Genomic DNA, 21,169 nt, shown 5'->3' with positions numbered 1-21,169 from the left:
AAGTAAAAAATGAGGAAATATCCAACCTTTAAGGACACCAATTTTCTTTGTGAATGAATAATGTATCATAAATAAATAAATGTTCTTCCTTAAAATACAGGGCTCATAAGTATTGGCACCCCTATTTAAATTCCCATAGAGGCAGGCAGATTTTTATTTATAAAGGCCAGTAATTGGTTTTATTTTTATGCTAATTGAGCTCAATGCAAATCAAACCAGCTAATAGGCCAACTGAAATAAAACCATGCTAATCTCTAGGTATTGTGAAGGGTATGTGATGATGTGGGGCTATTTTAATTCCAAAGGCCAAGGGAACTCTATCAGGGTGCATAGCATCCTGGATCCATGAGAGAACTGGCCTTTAAAAAATAAAAAATTTGCCTGCCTCTATGGGAATTTAACATAGGGGTGCCAATACTTATGACCCCTGTATTGGAAGAACATTTATTTATTTATGATACATTATTCATTCACAAAGAAAATGTGTGTCCTTAAAGGTTGGATATTTCCTCCTTTTTTACTTAAGGCATTTTGATCAATTTTATATTCCTCTTTTTAGTAGCTTTAGCAGAAGTGCCAATAGTTTTGGAGGGTACTGTATTTCCCCTTTTTCTCTGATGTGAGTAAGAAACACATTCCAGACTTTAACTAGAAAATGTAATTTCGAAGAAAATTACCAGTGCATGAAAATATAAATATACTGTAGCCTATATTAACATAAAATGCCAAACAAACTTTTATTTGGAAACAGTTGGCAGGAGTCATAGTTGATAACAACTGACAGTTGAAATGGCTGAACAGTTAAATAGTTGAGTAGTTTAAATAGTTAAATTATTTAATAGTGAATTATTGTAGTGAGGACATTTATTTTGAAACAGTTGTGGGCAGAGGAAATAGTAGTCTTAAGAGAGCCAGATTGTATGCTTAAAGCCTGAGACAGAGTATATAGTTTAAAAGTTGAATGTAGATAGTGTAATGGATGTTGATAGGCAGATTGTTTAATGGATGTTGATGGATAGTTTAATGGGTGGATGAGTGAATGGTTTGAAGAGGATGAATGGATAGAAAGTTGGATGGAATGTGCCTTATGTCCTTGTAGAATGGAGAGACACAGAGAGAGTTGGCCTAGTTAAGCAGAAAGCAGTTGATACAGGTGCAATCAGTTTAACTGGCCCTTTGATGGGTCCTAATAGTGAGCAGCTGGAAGTTGATACAGGTGCAAATCAAGTTAATTAGTCCATTGTGATGTCATAGTGCTAATGCAAAGTCTATGGGGAAAAATAAGCTTGTTTTTTATTAATATCTCAAAAAGTATAAAGTTTACAAAAGTGAAATACATTCCCCACGTGTCCTTTTTAAGACCTACGTTCCAAAGTTTGAACAAAGTTTCTATGTTAAACTGTTAAAGCTGAATTAGACGCAGAAATTTGGTGGGAAGAATAATAATAACTAATTAGGCAGATTGTTTAATGGATGTTGATGGATAGTTTAATGGGTGGATGAGTGAATGGTTTGAAGAGGATGAATGGATAGAAAGTTGGATGAAATGTGTCTTATATCCTTGTAGAATGGAGAAACACAGAGAGAGTTGGTCTAGTTCAGTAGAAAGCAGTTGATACAGGTGCAATCAGTTGAACTGATTCTTTGATGGGGCCTAGATGAGCAGCTGGAAGATGATACAGGTGCAAATCAAGTTAATTAGTCCATTGTGATGTCATCAGCCCATGTTAAGTCTATGGGGAAATTTTGAGTAGTTTTTAATTAATAGTTTAAAAAGTATAAAAGTTACAAAGATAAAAAATACAAAGCCCCCATGTCCTAAGTAAGACCTACGCAACGCAGTTTGAATGAAGTTTCTATTTTAAACGGTTGAAGCTGCATTAAGTGCGTTAGAAGAAGAAGAAGAATAAGAACTAGAAAAGCATTTCCTGAAGGAAATACAGTGCATGAAAATGCCAAAAATATGATGTCAAATATCATACAGAGTAAAAACAAACTATATTGGTTGCTAGGTAGATGAGGTTTAATATAGTTGGAATGACTCAACAGTTAAATAGGTGGATAGTTTATATAGGTAAATAATTTACTTGGTAGATAAGGTTTAATATAGTTGGAATGATTGAACGGTTAAATAAGTGGATAGTTTAAATGGTTAAATTATTTAGGTAGATAGTTGACGATAACTGACACTTGGAATGGCTCTAATGTTTGCTAGCAGTTATGCTAACTATATTAACAAAGATAATAATGTTAACCAAGTTACTATGCTAACTAGCATGCTAACAATGTTAAAATGCTAAGTATGCTAACCATGTGACTTAGTTAACTTAGCTAATTATTTTTAGCAGTTATGCTAACTAACATGCTAACTATGCTAACCATGTTACTTAGCTGACTTAGCTAATCATTTTAAGCAGTTTTGCTAAAAATGCTAACTAGCATGCTAACATGTTAGCATACTAACTATGCTAACCATGTGACTTAGCTAATCATTTTAAGCAGTTTTGCTAAAAATGCTAACTAGCATGCATGCTAACTATGCTAACCATGTGACTTAGCTAACTTAGCTAATCATTTTTAGCAGTTTTCTTAAAAATTTTAACTAGCATGCTAATTATGCTAACCATGTTACTTAGCTAACTTAGCTAATCATTTTTAGCAGTTTTGTTAAAAATGCTAATCATTTTGCTAGCATGCTAACTATGTTAACCATGTGACTTAGCTAACTTAGCTAATCATTTTAAGCAGTTTTGCTAAAAATGTTAATTAGCATGCTAGCATGCCAACTATGCTAACCATGTGACTTAGCTAACTTAGCTAACTAGCTACAGTGGGTAGGAGTCATAGTTGATGACAAGTAACAGTTACAATGGCTGAACAGTTAAAAAGTTCAGTAGTTTAAAGGGTTAAATTGTTTAACAGTGAAATATTGTAGTGAGGACTTTTATTTTGAAACAGTTTTTGGCAGAGGAAGCAGTTGAACAGGATGTGTAGTCTTAATAGGGCCAGTTTGTATGCTTAAAGCCTGAGACTGGCAGTTGGTCCAGGTGGCCCGAACACCTGCCATAGGATTCTAATTGCTTAACGGCTCTATTGTGATGTCATCAGCCCATGTTAAGTCTATGGGGAAATTTTGACTAGTTTTTAATTATTGGTTTAAAAAGTATAAAAGTTACAAAGTTGAAAAATACAAAGCCCACATGTCCTAAGTAAGACCTACGTAACATAGTTTGAATGAAGTTTCTACGTTAAACGGTTTAAGCTGCATTAACTGCGTTAGAAGAAGAAGAAGAAGAAGAAGAAGAAAAAAGCCTTGGAATAACAGTACAGTGCATTTTCATGCACTGTAATAAGAAGAAGCCTAGGAAGAACAGTAGAGTGCATTTTCATGCACTCTAATAATGTTAACCAAGTTTTTTGCTAAAAATGCTAATTAACATGCTAACTATGTTACTTAGCTAACTTAGCTAATCATTTTTAACAGTTTAGCTAAAATGCTAACTAGCATGCTAACTATGCTAACCACGTTACTTAGCTAACTTAGCTAATCATTTTTAACAGTTTTGTTAAAAATGCTAACTAGCATGCTAGCATGCTAACCATGCTAACTAACTACAGTGGGTAGGAGTCATAGTTGATGACAAGTAACAGTTACAATGGCTAAACAGTTAAAAAGTTCAGTAGTTTAAAGGGTTAAATTGTTTAACAGTAAAATATTATAGTGAGGACTTTTGTTTTGAAACAGTTTTTGGCAGAGGAAGCAGTTGAACAGGATGTGTAGTCTTAATAGGGCCAGTTTGTATGCTTAAAGCCTGAGACTGGCAGTTGGTCCAGGTGGCCCGAACACCTGCCATAGGATTCTAATTGCTTAACGGCCGAATTGTGATGTCATAATCATAATGTTAAGTCAATTGGGAAATGTTGATAGTTTTTAATTAATAGTTTAAAAAGTATAAAAGTTACAAAGTTGGAAAATACATAGCCCAAATGTCCTAAGTAAGACCTACGTAACAAAGTTTGAATGAAGTTTCTACGTTTAACGGTTGAAGCTGCATTAAACGCGTTAGAAGAAGAAAAATAAGAATAAGAAATTTTGGAAGAACAGTATAGTGCATTTTCATGCACTATAAAAAGCCTTGGAAGAACAGTACAGTGCATTTTCATGCACTGTAATAAGAATAAGAAGAAGAAGCCTAGGAAGAACAGCACAGTGCATTTTCATGCACTGTAACTAGAACTAATAACTTAAAAAGGAATTACCAGTGCATGAAAATGCTAAAGTTGTGATGTAAAATATCATGTATAGTTAAAACGGATAATACAGAGATGGTTACTACGGTGATGCTAGGATAGACATGGTGGTTGCATAGCTTAATAAAAGTTGATAGTTTAAAAGTAGACTGTTTAAAAGCTGAATGTAGATAGTTTAAAAGTTGTTGATAGACAGTAGATAGTTTAAAAGTTGTTGATAGACAGCTAGTTTAATAGATAGTTTAATGATAGTTTAAAAGTAGACCGTTTAAAAGTTGAAGGTAAATAGTTTAAAAGTTGTTGACAGACTGGAAGTTGAATGAATGTTGATATTCAAATAGTTTAATGGCTGTGTATAGGTAGATATTTGACGATAACTGAAAGTTGGAATGGCTCTAATGTTTGCTAGCAGTTATGCTAAGATTTTTAACTATGCTAACCATGCTACTTAGCTAATGTTTTATAGCAGTGCTAGCAATGCTAACCTGCTAACCATGCTACTTAGCTAACGTTTTCTAGCAGTTTTGTAAACATGCTAACAATGTTAACTATGCTAACCATGCTACTTAGCTAACTTAACTAACGTTTTCTAGCAGTTTTGTTAAACATGTTAACTATGCTAGCAATGCTAACATGCTAACTATGTTAACCATGTGACTTAGCTAACCTAGCTAATCATTTTTAGTAGTTATGTTAACTATGCTAACTAACATGCTAACTATGCTAACCACGTTACTTAGCTAACCTAGCTAATCATTTTTAGCTGTTATGTTAACTATGCTAACTAGCATGCTTAACTATGCTAACCATGTGACTTAGCTGACCTAGCTAATCATTTTTTATCAGTTTGCTAAAAATGCTAACAATGTTAGTAATGTTAACTATGCTAACCATGCTAACTAGCTACAGTGGGTAGGAGTCATAGTTGATGACAAGTGTTGACATAGTTGATGACAAGTTAAAAGTTGTTGATAGACAGCTAGTTTAATAGATAGATGGTTTAATGATAGTTTAAAAGTAGACCGTTTAAAAGTTGAATGTAAAAAGTTCAGTAGTTCAATGGGTTACATTGTTTAACAGTGGATTATTGTAGTGATGACTTCTATTTTGAAACAGTTTTGGGCAGAGGAAACAGTTGAATAGGATGTGTAGTCTTAATTGACCCAGATTGTATGCTTAAAGCCTGAGGCTGCAGGTGGCCGTATTATGATGTCATAATCGGCAATGTTCAGTCTATGGGGATTTTTAAAAAGTTTTCTTTAATAGTTTAAAAAGTATAAAATTTTTTTTGATCTGTTTGAAGACCTACATTACAAAGTTTGAATGAAGAAGTTAAACCGTGCACGGAAAAAAGTGGTGCGGAATAATAATTGCATTTTCATGCACTGTAATAATAATAATAATAAGAAGAAGACTTCGGATAACAGAACAGTGCATTTTCATGCACTGTAATTAAAGGATGTTTGTATACATTTTAGTTTCACCACGTTGAAATTACAACACATTTTATGTACAGCTTGGCTTCACAGGTGTTTGTGATTACTGAGGCATGTTTAAAAAGTGTTGTAATTTCAACACTTCTTACAGTCATTGGTATAGATCATCACTACAAGCCTCATACAGCAGTTTTTAACAGAAGAACCTCCCATGGAGTAGTTCTCTTCTGATGTTTGCCCCGAAAAAGGGTCCTCCTGGGATGGTTCCAATAGTTGGAAAAACAAAGAAAGGTTAAGGCTCCCATAAGTAGGTCCATTAGTTACTTCAGATGAAAATACATGTGGACATTCATCTGTTTAAATTTACCTTACAAAAAAAACTGCATGAGAAGGCTGCAGAGAATAACTACTGTCATGCAACAAATGCCTTCTGGACAGATGAGAAATAATTTTATTAACAATGCTGATTCTTTTCTTCAATGCTACCTGATTCCAAGAGCTTCTAAGTTGTCAATAAACTTCAGTAGCTAGTAACTAAATAGCAACGCTGTTCGTTTTATTACTTTATTTTCATGTTATAACTGGACTAATGTGTGTTAAGTCATCTCAGAGTTTCTGTGTGCAAGTGCAATCAGAAAAAAGTCCCAAGGAACTCCAGTTAATAGTTAGTAGAACTGTGTTCTTAGAACTGTTGTCTCAGTATGCACCTATTTTTACAGGGATTTTTAAGATTGATAATCCCCAGTTCCATGCTGACCAAATGTGTGAAAAGAGGTTCTAGGAACTGTATGTTCTAGGAACTGCAAAAAGTTTCTACAGTGCGAAAAGGCCTAATTGATATGTTTTGTCTTTTCATAGAACCTTTCGAACTGTTTGCATGCTTTCTCTATGTCTGCCATGGTAAACAAATGCACTGACTCTACTGATGCATGATGTTATTTTAAAACAATCAAAGTAAATTTGTTTAACTAATATTTGAAGTCTAACCTTGACATTCAGGATAATTAACCATTAGTATCTGTTATTTATCTTTTTTTTTTCATATTTGATGTGTATGCATCAAAGGTTGCAACTCTGACTACATCAAAAAGCATCGAATGGATGGGAGGTGTAGGCTTCACCAAAGACTACCCTGTTGAGAAATTCTACCGAGACTGTAAAATAGGTAAATTGGCATATCAGTTTATATTTGTATACTGTACAAAAATTTGAATGAAACACATTTTTTTCACTCCCATTATTCACAAGTTGAAGCAAAATATCTAAGACAACAACCAAGGGCCATTTTTTAATATGCCACATCTGTCAGGTAGATGGATTATTTTGGTGAAGGTGAAGTGTTTACTAAAATAAATTTAATACATTTGTGAACAAGAAATATGCCTTGTGTGTGCATAGAAGATATCTTACACACTTCTTACCTACTTTGGAAGGGTGGACATACACAGATCCTTGTCATAAACTCTGTTACACTTCTTGTTAAACATCATCTCTGCAATCTCCTCACAATCTACACAATTTTGGCTGCACTAGAAATGAATAGTCAGTTAATGATTACTTTAAGAGTTTTTGTGTCTGTAGGATGACAATGTTCTGATATTTTGAAATGTTTTGATACTTTTGTGATCATGCAGGTACTATCTATGAGGGAACAACTAATATCCAGCTCACTACCATTGCCAAGTTCATTGATCAGGATTATGACCAGTGAGACGCCTCTGCATGTGTCTTCAGAACAAAGCACTCCGAACTTTGGCATATCATCTGAACCTAAACATTTTGGGGATTTATTGTGTGGTTGCTGCTGTGTGTTCTGTTGTTTTATGCTAATAATATAATTACTGGGGTAAGTGAATATGTTTGTCAAACTCCGTAAACTCTAGTGTAAATTATGTGCACTAGTACTGCTACAAGGATATGCAGTTTACTAAATAATGTAACAAGCCTTACTAGATTCTGTGGTGTCAGTTTTGTTTCCTCAAATTAAAAATAATAAAAAATTATTTGAGGACTGTAGCACACTTAAAAGACCCCCGTTACTTTCTACCTTTATTTATTATTCATTACCTTTACTAGGAGCCAAACAAAGCTACATGGACAAGTCCCAGACTATGCAAAGTTGCTTTGGTATCTATTGTGCCTTTGCCTTCTCTTACTGGGGACAACAGATACATAATGTTGAACAATCTTATAGGATTTCAATAGCAACAATCCTATAGGATTCCAATCAGTTTTTGGAACTGGATTATCTTGCTGATTGGAATCCTATAGAATTTTTTGATAAGGGTACTGTAGGTGTGGGTTTATTGTGAGGCTGTGTGGGGAGGGCAAACCCACACAAATCCCCAAAACACAATAGGCTACTTCTGTGAAAATGTCATTGTTAACTAGAAAATGTAATTACATGGAAGGAATTCAAGGATACAAGGAAGTTTATTGTCACATGCATATAGTTACTGGAAGTAAGAAATGCAGTGAAATTATGTCTGGTGTCAGCCTATTTGTGCATTAAGGGGGGGGGGGGGTTGGGGGCTAACCCAACTGCCAGGGGTCTTGGTGTGTGTGTGGGGGGGATGACAGGGGAGATGGGATAGTGTGCTGTGTATGTGGGGAGAGGGCAGTGTGCAACAGGGTGTATTGGGGTAGTGTGCTGTAAGTATGTTGGGGATGTGTGTTGGAGAAGCTTCCTGATGAAATAATGTGCTGTGTATGTGGGGGGCAGGGACTTACTATTGCAAGCAGAGTACTGTATGTATGATGTATGCGAGTGATGACAGTGAAGATGTGTGTGGGCGGGAGGGGAGTGGAGCAGTGACTGTGTGTGTTAGTGTGTAGGTGGGGGCAGTGTGCTGTAAGTATGTAGAGGATGTGTGTTGGAGAAGATCCTGAAGACAATGTGCTGTGGATGTAGGGAGGGGGAGGGGGCAGTGTGCAGCAAGGATGTAGGGGAGGCTTACTGTAGCAAGCAGTGTGCTGTATGTATGTGAAGTGATGACAGTGATGATGTAAGTGTGTGTGTTGGGGGCGGGCAGAAAGGCTAGGCAATCAAGGACATGGGTAGATGGAGGAGAAATCAAAAATAATAAATAAAAAGTTCTATGGAGATGTGCAAAAGTTGGAGAAAGTCAGATATTCCCATTGCATGTAAATGCAAAACGGCTGCTGTGTAAAACAGCGTATAGTGTATTAGTGAAAAAAGGCACATTTTTAATTACCTACAGTATGATTGATGAAAACGCACAATCTGGACATTTTATCTGGACATTTTATTATAACTCGGCTTTTAATGGTTGCCGCTTTGGGTCGAATCAGTGACTGATGCACGTCAGGTCAAAACCAGGCCATTTTCATGGGTTTATCACTAGGTGGCAGTCTTGCCAGGTCTCGCTAGATCACTTCCCGGAAACTTTACTGGCAAACACTTCATATTTCATGAAAGACGCTAGATCTCCATTTCTAGAAAAAAAAAACAGGGATTTTGATGAAAACTAGCCACTGTTTAGCTTGAGATTTCTTAGGAGAAGAGACATGTAGGAATAAACGGCTTGTACCCACTGAGAGCAGTCTCACCTTTCAAACGAGTGATAGTATGTGTCCATAGCTATAACATAGAATATGCTGTGGCTCTACAAAAATCGTCAACAATGATCTAGATTGCTGGCACTCTGGGCCAAAGCTTCCGAAAACAGCGCAGCATTCAAAGTGTTAAGAACATTCGAGTTGGATGTTAACCTACATCAGCTGGATGTTAATTGTGTTAGAATGATATCAGTCACCCAGTAGATGGCGCTCCAACATAAGTAATAGTGTTAGGTTCTACAGTTAGTTCTTACTCTTCTTTATAAATCAGGTATACCAGTTCTCTTTTGTAGGTAAAACATACTTACAAAACATGTCCTGCAGAAGTCACTGTCATCATCTCCAAGAAACACTGGGAGACATCGCAGCACAACGGTTCATGTCGCAGTGATGATGTAGACATGAAAAAGAAAATTCCAGGGGGTAATTAGTACATTTCTTTACAGATAATCAATAGATTAAAATACATTATCACAAAAAGGACAAATTGAATTCAAAAAGAACATTTGAGAAGCCTTACAGCTGAGCTGTAGAACATTTTGTCAATTGATTGTATTTATACCGCTTACAGGATGAGAAATGATCATCACCTGAGTATCAGGAGAAAGCCTTCAAGGGATTGGCCCACTTTTCCTCATTTAGACTACAGCATTCGAATCAGGCTGGGTGTGTGACGGTCCAGTGTTTCATAGAACCGTTGACGAAGGGTCTTGCTGACAACTCTTGAGAACTCATCATAAATGTGAAAACATACACAAACAACTTTAAGCAACAACATTTTATGGGGATGACTAAGGTTGGTATAAATTGCACTTACAATTATTTATGCAGTCTCTTACTTGAGTTTTAGTGAAGAGCGCTGGCCAGCGCTCGACAGAGGTGGTTGCTCTTCCACAATTTCCTTTCGGCTAAGTGCGAAGGTCTGATCCATCTTCTTTCTAATGCCAATCACATCAGGTAAGCTTTTCTTAAAGCGGCCCTATGCAACAATTTTAGCAAAAATGACCTTAATTATGCAGGTTGAGAGTCATTCTGATGACTCTTTGGGTCGTTTGGTGGGTGCTTCGTCTCCCCCTAGTGCTTCTCCGCGGAAAAAACGAATATGCAACTTTCTGGTCGCGGTCCGAACACATCCGGATGTAACTCGGTGGGAATACTCAAAAATGTAGTCAGATTGTAGTTTCTAAGAAGACTGCAAAACGGACTCAGACTTGGCTTTGTTGCGTTTGAAATTGTAAGTAGCCTACCCTTGGGTGAACTTCGTTTTGTTCGTTAAAGGTCAGAAGTGTGTCTCTCCCCTGTGCATGTGCCGTTAAGTCTGGAAACACAGAGAGAAGCCTCTCTTTCAATCTGGATGTGTGGATCCTGTGACCCACAGTGGCACCTAGCTGCTCTAGACGGTCTTTGTACATGGTACCCAGTTCCACCAGTTTGAAAACTGGAGCACAACCATCACATCTGGCTTCCTCCATAAAAGCAACCAACTCTTCAAATGCAATGCCATACAGCTGAGCCTCTGCCTTCTGTTCATCCGTTTTAACAGACTGTCTGGTTTTATTGTAGAGCATCCGAGACTGTTTCTATGATATTTTGCTTCAAGGGCTATCATATCTCCAGGGGCAAGTTTTGCAAGTAATTCTGTGTCTTGAATTTCAATAGCAGCATTTCTAACATTAACATTTAGCTGTTTTGTGGATCCCTCATGTAATATTTCGGAGCCAGCAGGTTTATTACAAAAGAAGCACAAATGCTCTTGGATGGAAACATTACAGTTTGAACGAGTATGGACCACTGGCACATCAGCTTCCTTCACCATTTCTAATGGCTTGCGCCGTCGCTGTAGCTTTGTTTTGTTGTATTTTAATCGGCAAGTCTTGTGCCACTTTGCCCTATTGCTCCTTAGTGTGGCTTCTATGCCAGTCCCATAATCTAGCCTGTCCAGCTCTGCGGGTAATTGACCCATCTCCTTAAACTCAGAAAGATCCTTGGCCAATGAAACATAGCCACTACCTATGGGTCTTTTGCTTGACCTGGCAGGGCATTGCAAATCTTCTCTTGTCTCTACTTGGCAGAGGACACAGAGTTCCCAATTAGTAGGACAGTGCCTCTTATTAAATGGAGACACCTGGGCAAGGTCAATCAACACATGACGTTTTGCCATGGCAGATAATAGTGCTTACTGAAACCTGTAAGGCACAAGAACAAACCTTGTCAGAAGTCATTTATTAACTAGCCTATGTGTAATCTACAGTATGTCTATTTTATACATGAGAATATACATCCAATGTCTTATAGGCCAGGCCTAATTACTAATGTGTAACATTGATTTATATTGAGATATAGTGGTTAATACGCTACTTTATGAAGTAATAATAATGTTTGGTATAATAATAATAATAATAATAATAGATATAGCTGCAAGCAGCAATGTGGGGCCAAGCAGTGCGCTATAGCAGGAATGGCGTTGCCATGGCATGAGCAAGCACTCACATCAAGTTTGATTGCAATTGGATAAAGAATGGCTGAGAAATAAGCTCATTTACTTTGTTATACTGCCCCTAGAGGCGAAAATTACACCAATGTCCTTGTGCGTTCTCACAATCAGCTACCATGTCCCTGGACTTCATACACCAAAGATTTACTGAGATGTGAGCTCAATTTGTCTATTACAGCACCCCTAGAGGCCAAATGAGACCACTTTCCTTGCATGTCCTCACAATCAGCTAATATGTCCATGTATCAAGTTTGGACTTCATACAACGAAGCGTTGCTGAGATATGAGCCCACTTCCTGTATTACAGCGCCCCCTATAGAGGCCAAATGATGCCAATGTCCTACTGTGTCCTCACAATCAGGTACCAAGTCCCTGTACCAAGTTTGGACTTCATACATCAAAGCGTTGCTAAGATAGGAGCTCACTGTATTGCAGCGCCCCCTATAGAGGCCACATGATTCCAATTTCCTAGTGCGTCATCAAAATTAAACTGTATTAATTAATACAAACATAATTAAACTTTTTTTAAACTGTCCTAAAATTGTGAGAATTGTTCTAAAAACTTTTACCATGTTGTTAGTCGCTTTGGTTAAAAAAGCGTCAGCCAAATGTAATGTAATGTAATGTAATGTAATGTAATGTAATTAGGTAACAGGTCCTTATACCAAGTTTGGACTTTGTACACCAAAGCGTTGCTGAGATACAAGCTCACTTCCTGTATTACAGCGCCCCCTATAGAGGCCACATGATGCCAAATTCGTAGTGCGTCCTCACAATAAGATACCAAGTCCATGTACCAAGTTTGGACTTAATACATTAAAGCGTAGCCGAGATGTTAGCCCACTTCCTGTTTGGCGGCATCGTCGCCATGTGTGATTGACCGTCACGGGCAAATAAACTTGAAATTAAAAAATCTGACAAGTATCGTTTGTGCGGCTCAATCTGAAGATCATCAAGTTCTGTGAAAATCGGATGAAATTTGTAACCGCTGAAACTTTTCGTAGAGTTTGCCCAAATCCAATATGGCGGAGGCCCAATATGGCGGAAAGTGACTGGATAGGGGTCGATGAACTTGGGGATGGTCCAAGGATTCAGACGCTACCTCAATTGTGAAAATCAGACAAAAGAGTCAAGGATCATGCGCATGAACGCATGTCCAGCATTGAACTGGTGGTGGCGCTAGAGTGTTTAATGTATATGCATCAAAATAGCTGTGAGTGATTGGGACAGTGTCCTGACTAATGGTATCGAGTTTTGTTATGTTAACTCAAAACGTCACAGAGATGTTAGTCCACTTCCTGTTTGGCGGCTTCATGGCCATATTTGATTGGCTGTCACATGCAAACAAAAATGAAATTGAAAAATCTGACAAGTATCTTTTGTGCGGCTCAGGCAGAAGATCATCTCCGCCAAGTTCCGTGAAAATCGGATGAAATTTCTGACCGCTGAAACTTTTCGTAGAGTTTGGACTAAATCCAATATGGCGGAGGTCCAATATGGCGGAAAGTGACGTAATAGGGGTCATTGAACTTAGGTCGGTCCAGGGATTCCAACGGTGCCTGATATGTGAAAATCGGACGCACCATTCAATGGTCACATACGTGAATGCAATCCAGGTTCGACCCATTGGTGGCGCTAGAGTGTTGGGCATAGAGTTCTGGAAATTGGTGAGAGTGATCATGGGACAGTGCTGAATCAGTGTGCCAAATTTTAGGCCCAGCGGTTCAATTTTCGGCCAGATTTTGACCTGTTGGTGGCGCTACAGGCGCTTTTATGTTATAAAATATGTTATAAATGTTATACATAAGTTATATTGTTATGATGCGTTTTCGGACACGGTCCCAATAAATGGCCCCTTGAGTCACTGAAAAAAAAAAATTGTGGCCCCTCATTTCTATTTGAGTACCCCTGATGTACAGTATTGTAATGGAGAATAATGGGCGGAAATGTAATGATGATGTCATTGACCCCCAAAGCTCACCAGAGGTCAGATACAAAATGGCTCCACGTCTGAAATTAATCCTTAGAGTGTGTAGATTATATGTGGAAACTTTCATGCTTTAGTCATAAAATGCACAATTGTTATGCTTATCCGCCTAACTATTTCCAGTTTGGACTAGCTAGCAGGGGATAGCAGGAGTGGCTATCAGTCAGTGTTCACTTTAACAGTACAGGTGTAACGGAGGCAGACTTAGCTAGTGTGCTAGTTGCCCGTGTAAATCCTCACAGCCCTAACCTTAAGCACGCTTCTAACTGCTGAGTTGGAAGCCTGGGCTTTTAGCTCAGTGGTTATAGCGTTCGTCTCCCATGCCAGTGTGTGTGTCAAGGTGGTGGGTTCGAGGCCCGCGAGCGGCGAACGAACTGACCTTGTGACATTGGTGCCGTGACCTAGCCTAGAAATCTAGACGCGCCCCTAGTGGCAGCAAATTACATTTGCTAGACCGCGCCCCTAGCTAGACGCGCCCCTAGCATTACATTTGCTGCCAGGGCTAGTCTAGCAACTCTCAGTTGGCTTGTGATCTCCAGAAATCGAAACTTAATTAGGCCAATGAAATTGTGTATAGAGTCGTTAGGTGGGCTTAACATAATGATTGATGGCAGAGTTGCAACGGTTTGGCTTGAATTCCCTGCTACGTGAAAACAAATAAGATGGATGTTGCTGCTGGCGAACAGTGTGACACGAGTTAAGCTTTTATTAAGTTGGCAAACGTTTGAACTAGCCAACTAGCTCCGCTGGTGGGAAATGCATGGGACTTATAGCGCTGCCGCTGTCCTATTGCGTGCAGAGGGAATTTGAAAGACAACTGATTATCCCGCCCCTCGGACTGAGCACTGCGAACGGTGAGTGCCCAGACCCTACATTTTAATGTGGGTCTGGCTCGTCAGGCTACCCGTGACCCGGATGGGAGTGAGGATTTAGGGAGGTGAGTGTAACGGAGGCAGACTGAGCTAGCGTGCTAGTTGCCCATGTAAATCCTCACAGCCCTAACCTTTTTAGCTAGTGGCTACTAGCCAATGTGCACTTGGGCAGTTCAGGCACGTCAGTAGGGAGACAGCGGTGGCTACTTGTCAATGTTGCCTTTTCCATTGTGGACTCACTAACAGGAGATAGCAGGGGCAGCTACTAGTCAGTATTCTCTTTTATCGTTATGCAGGGCTACGTAACTCACGCACAGCTACTCAGGTTAAATGTCACTCGTGAAGGAAAAGGCACTCAGGATGATCACTCAAAGTGGGCACTTCAAACGATATACACTCGGCATACAACCACTACAAACAGGGCTCAGTGCGATGATGATCACGGCACACAGTGTAAACAAGATACAGAGTAGTTTCCCACAACAGGGCTGATTTACGTGGCAATCCTGCAGTAACAAAAAGTAGACAGCTCACACATAAGAGGTCCCTGCAGTCAGTCGAACAGGGGCAGGCTTAGTCAGAGGCTGGGGGAGAGAGAGGACAAAGGAAGGGGTGAGCCGGGAGCAGAGTAAATGATCGGAGGAAGAGATAGCTTCCTAGCGGCGGCCTAACAGTCACATCTACAGTATAGGCGTAAGGCAAGGCACTTATCCTAGCGAGGGGTGAGCGTTCTCACCCCCTTGGCATCCAACTGTGGCCTATACGTGACTACGCCACTCCCACTTATCTGAAAGGTGTGGAAGAACCTATTTACCCGCCAGACTAGAGACTTTCCCCACACTAGTGTCAATTAAGATGAAACAAGCTGGAGGCTAATGTGCAAAAGTGATACAGAGATAGTTTATTGATAGTCACATTAAAATGTCATTTTTTTTCTTGTTTATTATCAATATTTAGTCTAGGTCAAAGACTAAAACAATCGGTTATCATGGATCCACAGCAAATAGCGAGTTATAGGGAATAGATGGACAGCACGCAGCTCTTGGTGTAAAACAGGGAACCACTTTTTGAACAATTTATTTTATAGGCCTACAATGCTACAATTTCCACAGCAAACGTGACAGCACTTGTGTGTATCCCACTACAAACCACAGCATTCCCAATAAGAATCACAGCAGCACGCTATTGTAAAGCAATTTACAAAAGATTCACTGAACAAAAATGCTGATGTGGTACATGAAAATTTAGCTAAAAATGTGGAGAATCCAATCAAGCATTTTGGACGATATATTGTCACAAGCTGGCAGAATAGGCAACAGGCCGATGTGCGTTTTATTTGGAGACTGTTTTGCGAGACAGAGACTGAGTTTGCTGCTGATATTCTAGGGATAGGCTACAACATAGCCAATGTACGACTTTAGCCTTTTAATATTGTTGGAGCCAAATTTAGTTTGAATTTGCTTTTTGGTTTAGACTCTTACTTTGCTTGAGATTTGCTGGCCTTCAGCTGGGAACTTTTATTTTGACATAGTCTTAAGTTACCTGTGCAGGTAAAGATGGCGTCTTCCACATGGTGAGCAGTCTCAGTTAGACAATGGAAGATGCCGTATTGAAATAGTTTTTTACCGCTTTCAGTTGGAACTATTAGCCTATTTGATTTGAAGAAAACCCAGTTTTTTTGGAACTTATATTAGAGTTTATATTTTGAATGAACTTTTCCTTCGTGGAATACAATTTGGACTACAACCACTGTGTACCACCTGCTTGCCTGTCTGCCTGCCACCTACCTCTCTCCCTCCCTGCCTGCCTGCTTGTCCTCTGCTCGCCTGCTTGCTACCTGTTTGCCTGCCTGCTACCTGCTTGCCTGCCTGCTATCCATCTCCTTGCTGCTTGCCTGACTGTGTGCCCTCTCCCTACCCGCCTGCTTCTTCTACAATCCTTGAACACAGGTATGAGCAACAGCCGGACACATTGCTTTAAGATAATAAACATACAGCATATAAATAACATACAGCATCTACACTTTGGATTTAACCCTCACAAATATATTTGCTGCATTGGATCAGTCTTTCTAGAACAGGCAAGGGCTTTCTAGCCTCACGTCAGCAGCGCTGCATCACCCATATAGCCTACATTAAAACAACCAGCAGATGGTGGGTGGGTGCGGTTTTGAAAATTGATCAAAAAACTTTGGTGCTGATGGATGATAAGTTTTGCTATGCAGTTATGGTTGAAATAATAGCCCATCAGCGCATCTCTAGTGTGTGTGCCTCTCTCTCGCTCAGAGGGGAGGGAGAGGCTGAGGGTCGATCCATCATGGATTCTAAACTCTGTGGTGGATAGGATCTACAATTAGGTGTTAACAATACTACTACGCTAGGTCAAAGTACTCCCAAGTGATATTGCGCCACACATTGTAGTTCTCCTGTTTATTCGCTTGGAAAATCGCCACTTTTTATGTTGCGTGGCCGTAGACATTTCTATCAACTACTCGTGCAACTGTATTTAAGTCGGGAAAACGTGGATGTTTTTGATTACTTCTACGGCTAGTTACGGCAAAGCCCACTAGCATAGCAACATGCTAACACAGTCCAGCCGCGCACCAGAGCGTTTGAGTGCACGTACCGACAAGGGAGAGGTATGACTCAACTCGTGAAAGTTAAGGTAAGAACATATATTACTAATGACATTGGGTGGCGTGTTCCTTTAATCTTATCAACAATTATTACGCTAATTTTCTCGTATTTGAAACTTCATAACCACTTCGGTGTGTCGTCATCGTCTTGCTGTCCCTCCTCCGTTCTGTAATTGGTTCCTTCGTTGAGGTGAAAACGAAGTCCTTGGAATCCAGGCTGCCTGCAAGGGAGCATGGGAAAACCCAGGCTAGGAATGAACTGAGCAAAGTACTTTTAACACTATGCATCTGAAGTTCTGACTTGAAGAATAAAGCTGAATCTAAGTGGCATGCTACTATCTTCTGATGTCTTCTAGCCAAGGTAAGGGCAACATTTTTGAATTTTTGTGTCTCATGGATTACTTTTTTGAAAAAACAATGTTTTCCCTCAAATCGCATTCTCCACACATCAATCAACGGCCCAAATACCTTAACCAGTTGAGCAGGAAGCCTTCAATTGGGAAAAGCAGCCAAAAGTAGGTGTCTATTATGGCTGGGCGATAAAACGATAGCGATATGTATCGCAATTCGTTTGTGTCTCATGACGTCACTGTAGCTTTACGCCGCCATCTTTACGACCGATTCGGGCAGCTCAGCTGCCCAGTGGTCACACAACAGCTGACCGTCTGACAGCTAACAGCTGATAACCCACCACAAACTGTTCCCATAAAGTCACAATCGCCTCGTTTCCCTTCCCTTCATGTTCTTTCAATGAGTATAAACCATGGAGTGTATAAAATATGTCTTAAAAACACATCTTACATTAAAGGACATTATCCAGATTAATGACAGCTAGCTGTGAGCGAAATGACACTAAAATGAGTGGTAGGCTAGCTTGCTAGCTTAGAACTCACTACATGTAGTAAGAGTAAACTACCACCAAAGTCATACATTTGAATTGTTTTTACATAATACTTACATTTCCCATGATTAAATATAAATCCTTGGTGGCCAGGTGCCAGACTTTCACGTTTTTGACCCATCAGCCACAGCATATTGATAGGCAGGGGAGCAGTTGAAATTAGGTCTAAACGTAATTTAGCCTACAAACCGATCGTACCATACTGAAAGCTAATATTTGGTCACTATAACCTACATCTGTCCTCTGTCAAATACAAATGCATTGCAGCTTTTAACAAAACCGTTCAGGAATTATTAGGCCTACAGCAAAAGTGGGACGTGCGTTTCATTCCTCCCTCCTCGGGACAGTTGAATAAGGGGACGAATGAACATAGGCCTAAGACTACAATAATATAAAACGTCCCACAACTTCAAAATTTTACTACATATCATGAATGGTAGGCCTACTCCCAATAGGGGTTATTTTAGATACAGTAGATTGTTGCAGGGCTATAGCCTCTTCGTGCATGTCTGATAACTCATTGCCATCATCGTGAAGGTGTAGCCTATGAAGCGGTTTTTGAAATATCATGCCCTGTGGATGATTCTGCGATGTTTATAGCTAGAATGGTAAGCTTTCCCATTCATATCATGTTTATATTGTTGGAAATGTCGTTTCACTAGGTTTTTACGTGGGTTAGGCCACGGCACATCCAAATAAGTAGGCCTAGGCTTAACGACCCACCGGCCGTCAGTCTCACTGAGGTGAAGTTAGTTTGATCGAATATCAAGTATCAAACTAACTTCACCTCGGTGTCAGTCTCCATGGATAACATGGGAAAACTCGACCCCCTACCTGGTGGGCCCAAATGCATTTTCATCTTCCTAAAACTGTTTTTCCATCTCACCTCCATAAATGATTGTTTAAACACAGATATTTGTGCATTTAATTAAAATACATGGAGTTACAGCCTGATCGGGACGATTGAAACAGACAAAGCTTATCACTAGGCCTAGCTTGTTTTGCTTTCCATGTAAACAAGCATGCGATATGAAAGTCTGGGATTGTGGAGAACTAAATGGTCTACTGAATAAGCATGAAGTCGAACCTTTAAATGAAAAATACTCATTAGGCTAACAATAAAAAAATAACCTAAGTTTACTTTTGCGCATCAAAGCTTGTTTATCGCCTGTAACTCCGTGATACAATGACATAGCAGGAAGATATTTGGCTGATAGAAGGATGTTAACATGCTCTATGTTTTGACCGAAGGACGTTTGTCTATCATCATTAGCCTACACTCGGAGAAAACTGGAATGTTTCATTCGTCCCGTGTTTCAATCGTCCCAGCTCTCCTATACTCTTGAATGCCTTCCACTGTACGAGGAGGGGTTATGAACAAGCTTAGGCTATGTATCGCGGAAAGCCAATTGGGGAAGCCTGGGGCAGATCATAAGGGACAAAATAAATCTGGGGGTAACAAATAAGGATCGGAAATTGAACATTTCTCCACATATCTCTCTCTCACACACACATTAAATGCATAGACAGTAAAATAAACTAGAAAAGCATTTCCTGAAGGAAATACAGTGCATGAAAATGCAAAAAATATTATGTAAAATATCATACAGAGTAAAAACAAACTATATTGGTTGCTAGGTAGATGAGGTTTAATATAGTTGGAATGACTGAACAGTTAAATAGGTGGATAGTTTATATAGTTAAATGATTTGCTTGGTAGATAAGGTTTAATATAGTTGGAATGATTGAACGGTTAAATAGGTGGATAATTTAAATGGTTAAATTATTTAGCTAGATAATTGACGATAACTGACAGTTGGAATGGCATGCTAGCATGTTAACTATGTTAACCATGTTACTTAGCTAATCATTTTTAGCAGTTTTGCTAAAAATGCTAATTAGCATGCTAACATGCTAGCATGCTAACTATGTTAACCATGTTACTTAGCTAACTTAGCTAATTATTTTTAGCAATTTTGTTAAAAATGCTAACAATGTTAGCAATGCTAACATGCTAGCTAGCTACAGTGGGTAGGAGTCATAGTTGATGATAAGTAACAGTTACAATGGCTGAACAGTTAAAAGGTTCAGTAGTTTAAAGGGTTAAATTGTTTAACAGTGAAATATTGTAGTGAGGACTTTTATTTTGAAACAGTTTTTGGCAGAGGAAGCAGTTGAACAGGATGTGTAGTCTTAATAGGGCCAGTTTGTATGCTTAAAGCCTGAGACTGGCAGTTGATGCAGGTGGCCCGAACACCTGCCATAGGATTCTAATTGCTTAACGGCCGTATTGTGATGTCATAATCATAATGTTAAGTCAGTGGGAAAATTTTGATTAGTTTTTAATTAATAGTTTAAAAAGTATAAAAGTTACAAAGCTGAAAAATACATAGCACCCATGTCCTAAGTAAGACCTACGTAACATAGTTTGAATGAAGTTTCTACGTTAAACGGTTGAAGCTGCATTAAGTGCGTTAGAAGAAGAATAAGAACTAGAAAATGCAATTCCAGGGAATTACTAGTGCATGAAAATGCAAAACATATGGTGTGAAATATATTGTTAAAACAGATGATGTGCTAATTGGCAACAAACATGATGAGGTTTAATATAGTTCAAATGACTGAACTAGGTAGATGAGGTTTAATATAGTTGGAATGACTGAACTAGGTAGATGATGTTTAATATAGTTGGAATGACTGAACAGTTAAATAGGTGGATAGTTTATATAGTTAAATGATTTGCTTGGTAGATAAGGTTTAATATAGTTAAATTATTTAAAATAGTTAAATTATTTAGGTAGATAATTGACGATAACTGGCAGTTGGAATGGCCCTAATGTTTGCTAGCAGTTATGTTACTATGTTATCAAAGATAATAATGTTAACCAAGTTTTTTTTGCTAAAAATGTTAATTAGCATGCTAGCATGCTAACTATGTTAACCACGTTACTTAGCTAACTTAGCTAATCATTTTTAGCAGTTTTGCTAAAAATGCTAACTAGCATGCTAACTAT

The 21,169-nt window shown here is 38.8% G+C and overlaps 1 protein-coding gene across 3 annotated transcripts in view; it reads left to right on the top strand.

Moving 5' to 3' along the window:
* acadsb (acyl-CoA dehydrogenase short/branched chain) overlaps positions 1–7,708 on the top strand; it is a 134,539-nt gene extending 126,831 nt beyond the window's left edge. For all 3 annotated transcript variants that reach the window (XM_048233482.1, XM_048233481.1, XM_048233483.1), the window contains 2 exons: positions 6,753–6,852; positions 7,322–7,708. In XM_048233482.1, coding sequence (XP_048089439.1) covers positions 6,753–6,852; positions 7,322–7,398 — 177 coding nt within the window. In that variant the 3' untranslated portion in view covers positions 7,399–7,708. The remainder of the gene's footprint in view (positions 1–6,752; positions 6,853–7,321) is intronic.
* Positions 7,709–21,169: the final 13,461 nt, after the last annotated feature.

This window comes from Alosa alosa, chromosome 22 (genome assembly GCF_017589495.1).
Source record: "Alosa alosa isolate M-15738 ecotype Scorff River chromosome 22, AALO_Geno_1.1, whole genome shotgun sequence".
Classification (NCBI taxonomy): Eukaryota; Metazoa; Chordata; class Actinopteri; order Clupeiformes; family Clupeidae; genus Alosa; species Alosa alosa.
Note: the sequence above shows the minus strand (reverse complement) of the source record. Positions and strands in the feature narration are given on the sequence as shown.